The sequence below is a fragment of the Choloepus didactylus genome, chromosome X (assembly GCF_015220235.1).
Source record: "Choloepus didactylus isolate mChoDid1 chromosome X, mChoDid1.pri, whole genome shotgun sequence".
NCBI lineage: Eukaryota > Metazoa > Chordata > Mammalia > Pilosa > Megalonychidae > Choloepus > Choloepus didactylus.
This window is the reverse complement of record NC_051334.1, coordinates 130381043-130396799: the sequence shown is the minus strand read 5'-3', so window position 1 is coordinate 130396799 and position 15757 is coordinate 130381043. Positions and strand designations below refer to the sequence as shown.

Genomic DNA, 15757 nt, shown 5'->3' with positions numbered 1-15757 from the left:
TCCACGTATTCCTTGCTTACTTTCCTTCTTCTTCACTGGGAAAAATAGAGGCATTCATCTCCCACCCCTATGTATTTATCTCCATCAGTAGCAACTTCTCCCTTTCTCCCTGGAAGCAGTGACTTTCCTTCTGCCTAAGGTTTACTTCTCTACAGGTTCTCTATATCCCAGTCCCTCTCACTTCTCCAGGAACTCACCCATCAATCGTCTTCTCTTTCCTCTTGTACCTTCAATCTCTCCCTCTCTACTGGCACTTTTCTTTTGGCTTAAAAGCTGCTGAAATCTACATTATCTTTTAAAATTAAAACACTTCTGACAACTCACATTCTCCTCTAGCTGCTATAGTCTCTCAAACCTTTCTTTTTAAGCTAAACTTCTCGAATCTAGATTTCCTTAGCTCTCACTCCCTAAACCACTACACTGACTCCCTGAGGGTACAAATTAGCCTCCTACTTGACAGTTCCAATGGCCACTCTTCTGTCCTTACAGCCATTGACCTTTCAGTGAAAAGTGACATTCCTGACCATGTAATCCTTGAAATTAACTTCTTTGCTTCCCTTCATTCACAACACTTTCTTAGATTCCATTCCTACATTTCTGGGTTTTCCTTCTCAGTCTCATTTGCAGAGGCCTCTTTTTCCATCAGCTCTTTAAATAATATTCACTAGAAGTTGTCCTAAGTTCTCATTTCTTATCAACACCTCTCCCTTGGGTCATTTAATCTACTTACATGTTTTTAGTTACTATCTACACTAGCAACTCCCTATACTTACCTGCAGCCCTGACTTCTCTGTTGCAAACCCACCCCATTTAGCCAACTGCCTACTGAACACCTCTATATGGATGACCCACAGGCCCCTTACCACAAATATTTTAAAAAGTAAACTCATTGTCCATTGCTGATCCCCACCTAAAATAACATGAAACCTCCATTCTTCCTATGTCCCCTACCTTACTGTTCTCCAGCTGGTCACCCAAGCTGATTCCTGGACTCCATCCTTGATACCCTCTTCCTCCTCCTATCTGCTTAGATGACTAGTTGTATTAATTCTCCCTCCTAAATACTTGTTCTGCACTGCCCCTCCTTCTATCTCTACTGATACTGGCCCTTAGGCCAGGCCACTACCATTTCTCACTTTGATGGCTCCAACAGCCTGACTTGTCTCCTACCTCCATCCCCTTCCCTGTCTCCCCTCTAATCTATTCTTCTCCCTATGGCCAAAGTGATATTTTGAAATACAAATCTGTTGCCACTCCCCTACTTCAATGTTCCCCTACTGCCTTCAGAATTAAATTCAGAGCCCTTAGCATGGCATATATAGTCCTCCAGGATTTGGTCCCCAATCATTTCTATGATTTCATCTCCCACTCCCAATCTATGCACTAGTTATTCTGAACTACTTGTAGTTGCATTCATAGAACTTCAACTAATATTTATCCTGCCTATTGCCTTCATAATGTTATTTCTTCTGCCTAAAATAGCACCCACCCCTTACCAGGATAGTCCTATTTCTCCTCTGAAGACTAACCTCATTTCAGGGGTCACTTCCTCCAGGAAGCCTTCCCTAACCCCACCCCCCAGTCTTGATTAGATGCCCCTCCTAGTCTTCACTTTTATATTGTACTTACCACACTAAACTCTAATCATTGACTAACTTGTCTGTGTCACCCACTAGGCCATCAGTTCCTTAAAGTCAAGGGGACTTATTCATCTCTGTACTCCAGCATCTATCTTGCACAGTACCTGACACTCGATATGAAGTTAATGAATAAGTGAATGAATGAACAAATGAATGGATGAATGAATGACCTTTCATTATATGAAATGTGACCCAATATATGAAGGCAGATCATGCCTATTTCCTATTTTGTGTTCATGGATGAGAAGACAATGATCCCGGTCCACCAAGAAGACTGGGGGTAGGGGGGCATATTTTGTCCTTGTTGTAGTTGAAGTTGGTGGTGGTACTAGTGCTGTTTTTCCCCAATGGTGGGGATGACTCTGTATTCATTCAGGCATACTTCTTGCCAGGTGCCACTTTGGGGCCAAAGGCATATATTGGCAGCACAGCTGGAAAGGGTTCAAGGTGCAGCCTGTAGCCAGAGAGAGGGCAAAGCGACCAATTCTCTCCCAGTGAAATCCCTGGATGGTGCTATGCTTGCCTTCTGAAAGCATTTTAGAGAAGTGTCACCTGAGTCTTCTTGTAGGAGTTCCACTTGTCTTCTTTCCCTAAAATTCCTGAAGTTCTGTTGGGCCTTCTCATTGGATATCAAATGGTCACGTGCAGCACTATTTTTAGAACACTTTCTAGCTCCTTGAATACAGAGCATGCAGGAAAAGAAAAAGAATGACAGAAGACAGACATAGAGAAATGCTTTCCTGGATAGATGCAGCCTACAAGCACAGAACAATTGTCATTTAAAAAAAAAGAAAAGCAATGGAAAGCAAGCACAATGTTGTGGTATGCAGCATAATAAAGAAAGCAATAATTAAAGCCACATTATTACAGAAAGCTAAAAGCAAATATCATACAAAGCATATCTTGTAAGTGCAGAAATAATTTTTCCAAAAGAAGAAGAAAACACATAGGCTGGCTAGTTCTAAGAGGCAAGCATTTCACAACCTTAGCTCTAAGGAATAACTCCCTCCTGTAACTGTCGCAGCATCCTTTCCTTTGAATCAGTCAGTGAGTCGGTTAACACATATTATACATTGAATTGTTGATCAGTGTAGTGTCAGCTTATGCTGGGTGACTCATTAGGAGTTTAATATTCTAAACTTGCAATCTAATTGAAGAAATGAGCTCAACAAACAAGAAATAGCTACCAGATCAGAGAAAATACGGTGCTAAATTGGAAAGAATAGTGTATAAATGCTGTAGCATGTCAAAAGAAAGGAAGATCAAAGAAATCTGTGGTGGACATTGAGAGCTTACTGGAGGAGGTAGAACCTGAGAGATATACCTTAAATAATGGATAGGAAGGAAGGGTAAGGCATCTCAGGAAGGACAGTAGAAGTAGGAATGGATATAACATATTGATGAAGAAGTGAGAAGACAGGGATAAATAGGGTATAGCCAGGGAACTCAGGAAGGAAAGAAAGATGGAATCAGAGACAGTAATAAAGAATGTTCCAGGAAAAATTTTAAGCAGATGAATAATATAATAGAAAAGTTATTTTCTGGAAGACAAGCCTAGTACCTATGTGTTGCTAGGTACACATGGCATGGTGGGGAAGGATTTGAGATGGTTGCTGTTTCACTCGGGCTGAAGAGGAGAATGCATGGTGGGAAGAATGGGGTGGCCTACCTGCCACTGTATCTGTTGCCTCCAAGTCCAGTTACTGGGAATTAGTATACTGTGTGTGTGCGTGTATGTATGTTATTTCTGCAACTAGGCTATAGATTACCTGAGGGCAAGGAACTTTGTCTTTCTTATATGTAGTATTCCCTCAACATTCAGCACAGAGCTAGGCACATAAAAAGCAAGCATAAATATTTTCTGAGTGAAGTATATAAGCAGTTAACAACATGCTCCCAGATAAGTCTATATTAACAGCCAATTCTGATTTAAAAAATTAGATACCTAATAAATTATATCTGTGCTCAAAATCAGCATGCAGCACATATTTATGCATTGGCTGGTTGCACATATATCCCTATCCAGTGGTAATCCATGAAGATCTTTGAGATAAAGGAAGTCTAATAGAACATTTTGTTAGGATAACTGTATTGGACTTGCTGGGGTTGAAGCCCTCCTGGGAGGTGCCTTTATCCCACAATACCTAGCTTGACACAAGAAGCCCTCCTCCCTCTCCCTCCCTTTCTTTCCCACGACCCCTTCCCTGCCCTCAGCCCACGCATTCTGTTCAACGTTCTGTCTTCCCGAAGCCAAACTATTTGTGGAGCCATAGGGGCCATTTCTGGCAGAGGCAATGGAAATGGCTGGATTTGAGACCTGTCATACCAAAAGGCCTGCCTGCTTTTCCTCTGAATATTCCTAAACTTTGCTCTAAGAAAGTCTTGTTGGAAAGATATAAGTATTTTTAAAGGGCCATCTACCCCTATGGGTGACAATGCTCACTTTTCCTAACATAAGCTCCTTAAAAACCAGGTCACTTTTTAGCTGAGTGATAGGTGCTTGCAGCAGCTCATTGATTTCTACAAGTCACTAGGAGGCTGCTAGTCAATACTCCCCTTTCCAAAAGATGTTTACACAATATTGTCTTATGGTCCTTAAGAGGTAAAATGTGTTCTTGTCTACTTAACTATCAGGAAAGTGAATTAAGTACTGGAATTGTTGTCTTTAAACTTTTTTTTCAAAATGCCAGTCTGTGCCATCCTCTGGTATATGGGCCACAAGGCACTCTGTGCCATAAGCCTCCAGAAGGAAGCCTTCTAAATCCTCATACTTAGTAAGAATACTGAAGTATCCCAGAACAGCTCTTCCTATGGCAACAGCAGTCCTGCAGGTGGTGTCACAGAAGCAGGCACTCCTTGTGAGAGCAATTATCCCTGAGGGACTGATTGCTGCAAAGAAGATTCTAATCCCTGGCACCTCTGTTCTATAAACAATCAAATATCCTGTTTGTGGGCATATTATGCCAGAGGAATGACAGAAATTTCTTACCTCCTGGAATCTCTTACATATTCCCTTACCCATGGGAAAGAGTAATTCTCTACTTGACATCTAATTTTGGGGGTAAAAGAATGTTCACTTGTATGGGCCTTCACATTTATTTTTCCCATTGAAAATATTTGAAAGTACTAAATGTTAGCTTCAATGGAAAGTTAGGCATAGAAAAATGGATGCTATTGTTGGTTCTAAGTCCTTAGAGAAATTGACAGTATAAGGTGAGTAAAAGAATTAAAAAGGGTTCCACTTAATAGATATATTTCTGGCTTAAACCCAGCATCTTGAGCAAAATATATACTGATTCTGAGCAGAAAAGGAAGTAGGTATTTATTGAAGAGGAGGGCCCAAATATCCTTTAAATACCAGATTATGAATGAATCTAAGGGAAGAGATGATAGGTGACTCTAATATTCTATTTTAATATAGTTCATTAATGTTTCACTTTTTAAGCAGCAGGTACTATTTTTGTAATAGGAAAAAGTTAAGGTCAAAAAGTAACACAGGAATCACAAAAAAATAATGATTTCCTTTTTTACAAAGGCTAAATTACTTCCTACTAGTAAGTTACACCCTTGGGATGAACACTAACTTGTAAAGACAAATGTATGAGCACTACTGTAATCACTGATTGAGAAAATAGGTTGGATACCCCTAGGTTTTACTTGCTACTGTTAAAATTCCATTTTTTGCATACGCCACTGGCTAAAATCCATTTTCCAAACAAGTTAGGTAACTCCCATTTTAGGATAAGCAGTATATTATTCAACAACCAGTGGACCAAGTATGAGAGGACCTAAATTTTAGATCTGCTTAGTTTTGTTATTAGGTAGTGGGGCAACTTTGCAGGAGTCACAACCTCTCCTAGCTTCTGCCTTTCTCCATCAAATGAGGATAATCCCTGTGCCTTACCTCCATTATAGGAGGAGTGAAGGAGATAACTGCTGTGAAAACACTTTGAAACACTAATTATAATGCGCCCATACTGCTGTCCAAAATACATCACCACATTAATGATAAACTAAGTAACAGGGTGACTATGTTTGCTGGAGAACTAAACAATCTGCCACTTTTTAGACCTAGCACTTCCACCCTGAGAGATGTTCTTGGAAATAAAATCACCAAGAAATAAGATTAAACTGGGCTGTTTTAAACACTCATAGTTCTTATAGTAGCTTTTATTATATTAGCAAATCCCAAAATCATATAGTTGGGAAGGCCCATGGTGGAGTGTTTAAACCATTCTCCTGCCTTCAGTTAGAACCTACTAAAGCCATGCCAGACCCAATGGAGAACCTAGAAAATTTCACCCTTGGTAAGTCATAGTATCTAATGAGACCGTCTGGAATTTCTTTATGTCTAGTCGATTCCCTCTGGCAGAATATTAAGCCCATTTCCTCCTTCTGGGTTTTCAGTTGCTATGGAAAACCACAATATATGTCCTTCATAAATTAGCAGTCTTTTGTGTATGGATATAAACTCAAAGTGGTACCTGACTCTGCAAGTGTAGCCACAAGCCCAATTCATAGGCTGGGTATTCCATGAAGATGATGGGGAAAAGGAAATGATGGTCTCATGTGAGCCCTACTAAGCACCCACATTCACACATGCAGACAGCCATCACCCTCAGTGGTATCATCTTCAAAAGCATTCAACAACAGAGATAATTCTGACAAATCTTTAGGAAGTTGCCTCTTACCCATCTCCTTACAGTCAACACACACTTGCTCCACTTTCATTTGCACCCAATTCACACATGCAACAATTTCAATGGAAAATGTTTGAAAACAAATATCAAAGATGAGGCAAGTCCTAACTAGACTCTTCTGATCATGTGAATAACCTACATAGGGTACAAGTTTGAGAGAAAAATAGGCCTTATTTGCTTTAAGGAGGAAAGCAGCTTCATATCCCTTAGCAAGTGTCAATTTTCCTCTTTGCAACACCTCATTTTAATGTTTTCTCCCACTCTCTTCTGTCTTTTCCTCTATTTTCATCCATTCCATGTATCTTCTCCACCTCCTAATCTCCCTCTCAAACACTGCTTCCTTTCTTAGTTTATTTCACCCTGATGCTTCTTTCCTTTAATGTATACCTCTCCCATTCATACATTCCACATTTCTCTTGAATTTGTCTGGTGGCTTTAGTGGGCCCCCATATTTGTGCTCAATTTCCGTTTATTGGTTTTGAAATGGAAGCACAGGTTCTAGTAGACATCCATCCTTCTTCCCATTTTAACCACAGAGGACTTTTATCAGTAAAGGAGTAGTAGAGGAGGCTCTTCTCCAGGGGAACAGCACTGACCTTGGAGGACAAGCAAGATGCTGGCCTCCAGGAATCCCAAAGGGCAGGGCAGTGATCTCTGAAGAGCACTCTTTGCTGAGCTGTATGGGCTACACTTGGAGAACCAGAGGAATATAAAAACCACTCAGGATGCAGCAGAGCAGAGTCTCTGACATCTGGCTATCTGATAACCAGAATCCTCAATTAATTGACATGCCCACTCATTGTTGGTGCAGTGATAATAACCTTGAGCTACTACAAGATCCCGAAGGGTCTTCAGCACCACCAAAGAAAGACTGCATACTGTTCCGTCTAGTTAGCATACTAAGCATATTTTATTGTGCATTAATTAGTTGAAAATTAGTAACGTGCATTGACCAAAACATTTGATTAACAAGACCATAAAGGATAACTGAGAGTTTTCTTTAATATAATTGTTTCACAGCAACGCTTCCTTTCCTGCTGTATAGGGGATATAGAAGATAACATACTCTAGAAATTAGAACAACAATATATATGCAGTACAATAACAAAACTATATAGCACTTTAAGAACTTTTTGACACATGAACACACTCATTTAGTGCCTCAGCTTTCTAAAATAAGCAACATGTAAGCCTGTAAAGTACACACACCAAATGATTATCTAACCCACAAAATACCCAAAGCAAATGTTAGCTCGTCTCTAGTGTCAAGAATATTTTCTCGCCACCATTTCATTTAAAAAACATGAAAATGCTTTCTTTCTTTTCTTTCTAAGTTGTGACTGGGAAAAAAAGAGTCCCCTTTCTGAAAATCAGACATGTTTCAAAGTACACTGCTATCTTCTTAAGGAAACTTTAAAGCCACTGCTGGCTTTTGGATGCTGGGAACATAGTTTACCACATATTCCTTTTGTCACATTGCAAGGCAGTGTGAGACAGTAGAACAAGCATAGGGTTTGGAGTCAGAGAGACCTGGGAGACTTCTGGCTTCCAGCATTTGCTATGTGACCCTAGGTTGTCTACTCAAACACTTCGAGCTGAAATCACCTCATCTGTATAAAGGGGATAATAGAGTGGCTATGAGGAATAAATGACTCAATACATGTAAAGTGCCTGGCACATATCTTGGCATCCAGAAACCATATACTTTCCATTTGTCTTGATTTGTGTTATAGCCAACGATCCCTTCCTACTCTGCTAGGTAGAGGGCCTTCACATCTCTCCCAGACTCGCTAGCTCCCAAATCTCTCTGGATTCCCCACAAACAAAATGCACGTGAACTGTGCTCTCTACAGAAACAGCCCTTCACACAGCATTGCATGTCCTCTGAAACACATCTAATGCTCAAGTGCAGCACAAGACACAAGACGTAAGCACGCTTCAGAAGACATAGACGTCACATAGAACATGTCACCTCCAAATGCAGCCTCACCTGCTTCTGTCCCACATGTTCTTCCAAGCTTCAAGTCCTTAACATCGATTATTTTTAGAGGCTCTATGCCATTTTCAGAGTCCTGGCTGCATTCAATTGCCTCATTGCCTTTTCCTTATAGGTTTATTAATTCATTTATTTATTCATGTATTTATTTATTCATTCTCGTATTTATTCCCCACCTTGTTCCAAAATGGATGTCAGGTGGCTTACAAGGATATACAAAATACAACATGATAGCATAAATTCAAAGTAGATAAGAAAATAAACGGGGAAAAAAAGGTAGGAACATAAAATGGAGACTGGGAGAAGGCTAATACAAAGGTGCATACATACCATAGAATTCCATTACAAGTTCTATGTACAGGCCACACATTTGGCTCCAAGCTTTCTAGTAGCCAACAAAAAAGAAACCTGATCAGTCCCACACTTCGCAAGGCCCATAAAATAAAATCATACCACCTGTTCAGGATGTCCTTTTCCTAGTCTAAATCCTGAAAACTGTTCTATAGTGAAGAATCATAAAATGGTGGCGAATTATCCCTCCTAATTTGCTCTAACACCAAGATTCAGTTCCTGGAACAATCTCCGACAAAGACAGAGCATCAGTCTTGAAATGACATCTACTACTTCTTATTTTTCTTCTACCTGTCACTTGAAGTTCCATTTGGTCAATGAAATGCAGCTATTAAGGGGACTTCTTAAAAAAAATAAAAAAACCTCTGCTGTCACCAAAGCAAGTATTTTCATTTAAGGAATGAAATAATACATTGTGACATTATTTATAATGACATAAATTAGGAAAAGACCCTAAACATGGAACAAAAAGAAATGGTTAAATAAATCATGGTGCAACTATATAATGAAATATTATACATCATCAAATATGACGTTTATGAAGATTTTTAAGAAATGTAGGAAAATATTCATGATAAAAATGTAAAGTGAAAAATCAAGATATACAACTGTATATAGTATGATCTTAACTATGGAAAAAAGTATATGTTCATATATAACCATAGAACATGTGTGGAAAGCAATCCACCAAAATGTTAACACTGTTTCTGGGATTTGAGATTATGGGTGATTTAATTTTTTTCTACATGCTTTTCTTTATTTTCCAAAATTTTAACATTGATGAACAATTTCTATATGATGAGGGGGAAAAAGGACTGGGAAGAAATATACCAACCCAATTACCTTTGTTGTGGATCAAAGGGGCAATTTTAATTTTCTAAAATTGACATATATATTCTAGTTAGAGAGAAAGTTACTTTAAAAAGGAAGCAAGAATTCCAAAATATTTCCTCTCCACTTTATGGTTTTTTGGTTGTTTGTAAGGTCCAGAATGATACAAATGTAATAATATCTCACATTTATTTAGCACTTTTTAATTTTATTTTTAGTATCACTCTGACGTTTAGAATTACACTCATTTATCACCATTATCTTGTGAGGTAGGCCAGATATACTATCCTCATTTAACAGGTAAGGAAATTGAGGCTCAGAGAAGCTAAGTGACTGGTCCAAAGTTACAATGATCAGTGGCAGAGCTTGGACTTAAATCCGGGTCTTTAAAACACAACTCCAGTGTTCCAGTAGTTCAAGACTGATTGTGGCATATCCCAAGCAGTCACTGTGAGACAGAAACACAGAAACAGTAATCCCTCCTCACCCATAAGGGTCAGGTTCCTTACCAACCCTCAAGTAGAATTCTGCTGAGGAACTTATTTTAGGAGGAAAAAAAAATGTGGGCAGGATGAGATCTCAAGCAAACTTCTGAAAGCCCTCACAAATATTTTATGCTTAGTAAAATAAAACAATAACAACAGTACATTACATAAAAAGAATGTTAAAGAGAGTTTATATAATTTGAATAAGTAAAAAATAGTATGTTCTACATAGTTTCTATTGAAATCTTGAGACGATTTCCAGAGGTGATGAAGATGTATTGCTCATTATGGTAGTGGAGAATGGGGTAACAGAGAAGCAAGGAAGGGGGATGGACTCAATTTAAATCATGCTTCCTCAAGCTCTCAGATTCATCTAAATCCAATCATGCAATTGTAACAATTTGCTTGCAGCTTTAGCTCTGTCAAGCAAATGAATTTAACTGGTACTATTTAATGACTTTGACTCTCTGAAGATGCTGTCTCTTAACATCTTTTCTTAAAACACCTTAGCACTTCTTTACAGAGTTTAATGAAATCATTCAAGCTTTGTCTGAAAGCAGTTTATCAGCCATCCAGCAAGGGTATTTAAAATGTCACTACTTGATGATTTAAGTTCTTCTGAAGTTGCTTTCTTCCCAATACGGTCTTTTAAAAAGACACTTAGCACCTCCTTAAAGAGTTCAATGAAATCATTCAGGGTTTATCTGAAGGCAGCTTACCAGATGACTAGCAGTGGTATTAAATGGCACTACTTAACGATTGAAGTTCTGTTGAAAATGGTTTCTGTCCAATGCGCTTTTTTTTTTAAGGCATCCTAACACCTCTTTATAAAGCTCTACTAAATAATTCAAGCTTTGAACAGGTAAGATTTGACATGTAAAGACATCAATTTTTATTACTTTCTTGGGCATGTTTTAAACTTGTTCTAAAATCTTGATCCTGTTTCTTATTTGTCTCCAGTCCCATAGCCTTCTAATCATCTTCATCATCTTTAGGATAATCACCTCTGGGGTGTTAGAAAATTCCTGAGGATCATCCTCCAGCAGTATCACGTCACTTGAATTAGTGTCAGTAGGTTCAGATTCAACTTCAGCTAATGACTGTTCCTGTGCCAAATATTCATCCTCATCCATAGGTTCTCCTTGATCCAAAGATTCATTGCCTTCAGGAGAGATTACTGAAAGCTATTTCACCATCTCTAGCCAAATTGTATCCCAGGCTGCATTGATGTTGGGCTCTGTTAAACCATCTAGTGCCTCTTTTATTAAGAATACAGCGTTAGTGATGGTATAGAAATCCCATGCACTAGAATCTTCAGACAGAGGAAACTTTTCAAGATTTTGTACAACAAAGTTATATATTAGTTTAGTGTAAGCCTCCTGAATGGCCAGATCACACACTAATCTAAGGGCTGAAGGAGCTGAGTCATGTGTTTAGTTATAAAGATAATCTTAACATTAGGATGCACATTGACAAATGCATCAGAGGCACCAAATGGACTGTGAAGAATAAACAGCACCTTGAATTCAAGATTTTTTTCTTTCAAGTAGTCTTGAACTTCCACAAGAAAGCATTGTTCAAACAATTCCTTAAGGAGAAAAGGAGTCATCCAGGCTTTCCTGTTTGCATGCCAGTCTACTGGAAACTTGGTTCGGTTTTTTCCCCTAAGAAAATCTGGGCAAAATTTTCTATAAAACAGCAATAGTTTCACTATGAGGTCACCTGAAGTATTGGCACAGAATAGAAACGTCAGCCTCTCTGTTTTGACTGCTCTCATGTCAGCATCAGTTGGCTCCTGCTTGTCAAAATGGCAAGCAGGATTATTCAAGGGCTTCAAAGCATTGCAGCCTCAATAGTACCAAAGATTTGTGCAGGCACATAATCCCCTTCTTCAATCAATCACTTTCTGTTGTGGAAGATACAACCCAGGAATTGCAGGATCTAGTGGTTCAATCTTTAGCACTACTGTCCATATATGACTTAGTCTCCCAGTCATGGTGCTTCTTGAATTTCTCAAACCATCCCTTTATCCTAGCAAATTTTTTTCTACATTCTCTTCAGGGACTGAAAGCATGTCACTGAAAATTTCTCTTGCATGGTCACAGATTCCTTCCATGGAAAGTGGTGTATTATTCCTTTGCTTATCTTCAGTCCAGAGGTTTAACATCATTTCCATCTTCTCTATCCTTGGGTTATGAGGAATAAAGCATCTTTTAAGTGGTGTAGGTGTACAAGAAGCAATACTGGCCCTGATGAGAGTTTCAGCTTTCTTTAGTGTATGAATTGTGGATTCATTAACACCATATAAGCATCCTACAAAGGTTTTTGTTTTACCTTGAAGAAGCAGATCAAGAATGTTCCTTTTCTCTCCCAAAGACATCACCCTTCATGCCCTTTTGGCAACTTTCTGTGGTGCTGGTGCACTTGTACTAGGCTGACTCTCATCGACCTCAGCAGATACATCTATAGAACCCATGTGACCCAACAATTAAAGTTTATATCCCCAAGTTTCATTCAGTGTCAGCATATAATTAAGTAACAAATGGCATTATGAACAACACAAGGATAAATGATAACATATTCTCATGATACTCTGCAAATTTGGTTGATTGTATAGGGGACAAATGTTAGAAGAATGAGGGAGGAAACAAATGACTCAGAAATTTCCTTCTACCTGTGAAATAGAGAGGCAATATTGTGGTAACCTGGACTGACTCCTGAATACTCAATTGAAAATATTCACAGTTACTGAAATGTTACACAGAAGTATATCCAACTATACTCAAATTTCCAAAAAGGACAACTTGCAGTTAGGAAGGGATTATTGTAAATTCTATTCTAAGCTATCAGAAAGTAAGTCACCATTTATATATTCGAGACAGTATCGTTTCTAAGATTTTTCTCAGCTTAACATTATAAATTCAATTTTATGTAAAAGGCAAACACGGCATTAAGTGTATTTTTTTGTAAGCCCACAGTAAGTCAATCAAACATTATCCTCTGACAAAATGCAACCTCCGAAGATGTAGATGTAAAGGTCCTGAATAGCCAATGCTCAAGAAATGACTACCCATGAAAGAAAAGTGACAATGAAAGAATAAACTAGCCCCTTTTCAATGCCCGGCCACTGATACTTTACTTTTATCCCCTCCTCCTGGGAAGATAGAGCGAAGCCTGGCTTTCTTATTCTTCTCTTCAGGGGCCATGGGAAGTGGTTTGGAGCTGTGGTTGAGTGCTGAAGAATCCCGGTTGTTACTATTCATCCTCAGTGGGGGAGCTGGGGGTTTCTCTTCATTATCCAGACTGTCAGACATTTTGTTACAACAGATTTCACAGCTCCTAAAGAAAGGAGGAGAAAACAGGAGTTAAGGAAGAAGAGATCTAAAAAAAATCTAGTAAACATGCAGATTCTATCATCTTAGAAACAAAAGAATTGGTCTCACATTTCAGGCTTTGTGTTGATAATTTTATGGGGCTTCTTCTCTGGAAGGAAAGGAGTTGCCTCCCAAAAGAACAACAATGCAATTTCCAAAAGGGGAAAGTGAAGGCGATAATTAATGGCTTTTTCATATGTATACACAAACACATAAAGTTCCTTGCTTTTCTCACAATGAAACTCTCTATTCTCTGCTGTCCACTTAGTCTTTTCATGAACAATTTACAACGTTTTTTCTTTAAAAAATTCCATTCTGACGATCATCATTGTCAAGTACATCAACATCCTCAGAGTTTGAAATTAACACAAGCTTGGCTTCTGATTTTTAATAGCCCACAACAATGATTTGCTAGTTATTTTAACATTGGAATGCTTTTGGTGTCCCTGTTTCTTAGGTGTGTGTGCCTGATTTACAAAATGTGGAATGAACTAAGAAACAATCCAGTAGACCTGACAGTTTCAGCAGAGTACGGGCATATTCTTAGAAGAAAAAATGCCCCATCTTCTCCCAAGGAGGTATTAAATAAAGGTGGGCCAAATGGCATCATGAGCAAAGAGAACTTCCAGAGAAGAAGACACTTCCTGAGGATACACCATAACTTTATTCCCTGTCAAATTTTATGTCCTGGAACAGGGAACAACAAGGGAGTTTTTACAGAGGTAACAGGGTTTTAAGATCCTGCTTGAATTTTAGCAAATTATTTGCTCTATATTTCATTATTCTTTAGCGTCTTGTGCCTAGAAGCTGAGTGCATTCAGGTTTAATCCCACAGGAATGTGAATTGAAAAAGCATGGACTCCCCATGGAAACATTCCTGTTTCAAGGTGTTTTCCTACTTTAATTCAAGCCCTTCCAAAAATGCCCTGACACATGCCAGCACAAGTCAGGTGCTGAGAGTACCTTCCAAGTGAATCCCTAGTTTGAATACAAGGAAAGTCAAATCCCATTGCAACAAAATCTCTGTAAATTTATCAAGCATTACCTAGCATTAATTTAGGAGCATAAGAACTCTCCCAACGCACAAAGCATATCACACTATTTCAACATTTACTATATAGCAAACCTTACAACAACAACGAAAATAGGGGTCTCCTCCACTGTTGTAACGAGAAAAAAAAAATCTTGCAATTCTTTTTAGTCCTTTAGTGGTTGCATTGTGTTTATTCCTTTCAATAGTGAACTCTAAGTTACATATTATGTTGAGAGAAGTTTTAATTACCATGTTCTAAATTCTTTCAAATACATACATCCTGAAAATACTTGAGAATAGGTTACTATTTAATTAATATGTTCTCCATCTGCTCATATGACTGTCAACTAACAATGATTGGCTTGATCTTGATTTGGAAAAGAAATCTCTTTTCTTTCCCTTTGCCTGTGTAATGCTTTGCAATATCTTAATGAATTATTGCATTGTTTGTATTGTTTCAGTAAATGTGATAGAGAAAATACTTAGAAATAAATATTTTGTCACCAATGACAACAATTTAATAAGTCTCACATTTTCCTGTATAGGTGAAACTACAGCACAAGATAAAATGAAAAAGTAATGGTGATGTCAAGGATAAAGTATATTCATAGATACTATGACCACTAGTAAATATTTTAACTAGAATATGAAACCAGTGCTATTAATTCTACATTCTCTTTTGCATTTTGATTGTTGATCCTTCTAAGATTACTGTTTCTCTGGAAGAGAAGTGAGTTTAAAAGACTGAATTCACCAATGGCATTATTTAGTGTTTAGTCACTGAGAAGAATCTGCCATGAGAAACAAGACATTAGTTTGTTTTGTTTTTTGCTTTATTCTTCTCGGTTCAAAAATAATGCCTGCATATAAGATGATCATTATATAAATATCAGATATACAAAATCTTTGTAAAAATAATTATAAGTCATTGTGAAAGAAATGCATGTTTAAATAGAAATATCTAGAAGACAGGTTTCTGAAAAATATGTCTCCCATGGGAGAGCGCCATGATTATCTGGGTGATTTATATTTTCTGATGACATATTACTTCAGATGACAAAAGTCAGAGAAACAAGCATGACCTCTTTACAATGATGTACAAAGCCGATCTTGCATAATAAGGCAAGTAAATGTCTGGTCCATTCTGGGTTCTATGCACTTACATAATTTAAAACACAATGCCCTTTTGTTCTTGATAAACAGGTGTGACTAACAATGGAGTGGCCTTTTTCAGTCCTAATTACTCCCTCTGACCAGAGGCTCAGAAAGCAGATGCCCCTGCTTCTTTTCAGGCTAATTAGCTTAACCTTATTTGACCAGGTGTATTTTAGGGTTGGGAAGAAAGTG

At 38.2% G+C, this 15757-nt stretch overlaps 1 protein-coding gene across 5 annotated transcripts in view; it reads right to left on the bottom strand.

Moving 5' to 3' along the window:
* Window positions 1–15757, bottom strand: part of PAK3 (p21 (RAC1) activated kinase 3) — a 316820-nt gene that overhangs the window by 91846 nt on the left and 209217 nt on the right. For all 5 annotated transcript variants that reach the window (XM_037821668.1, XM_037821667.1, XM_037821666.1 and 2 more), the window contains one exon: window positions 13143–13342. In XM_037821668.1, coding sequence (XP_037677596.1) covers window positions 13143–13317 — 175 coding nt within the window. In that variant the 5' untranslated portion in view covers window positions 13318–13342. The remainder of the gene's footprint in view (window positions 1–13142; window positions 13343–15757) is intronic.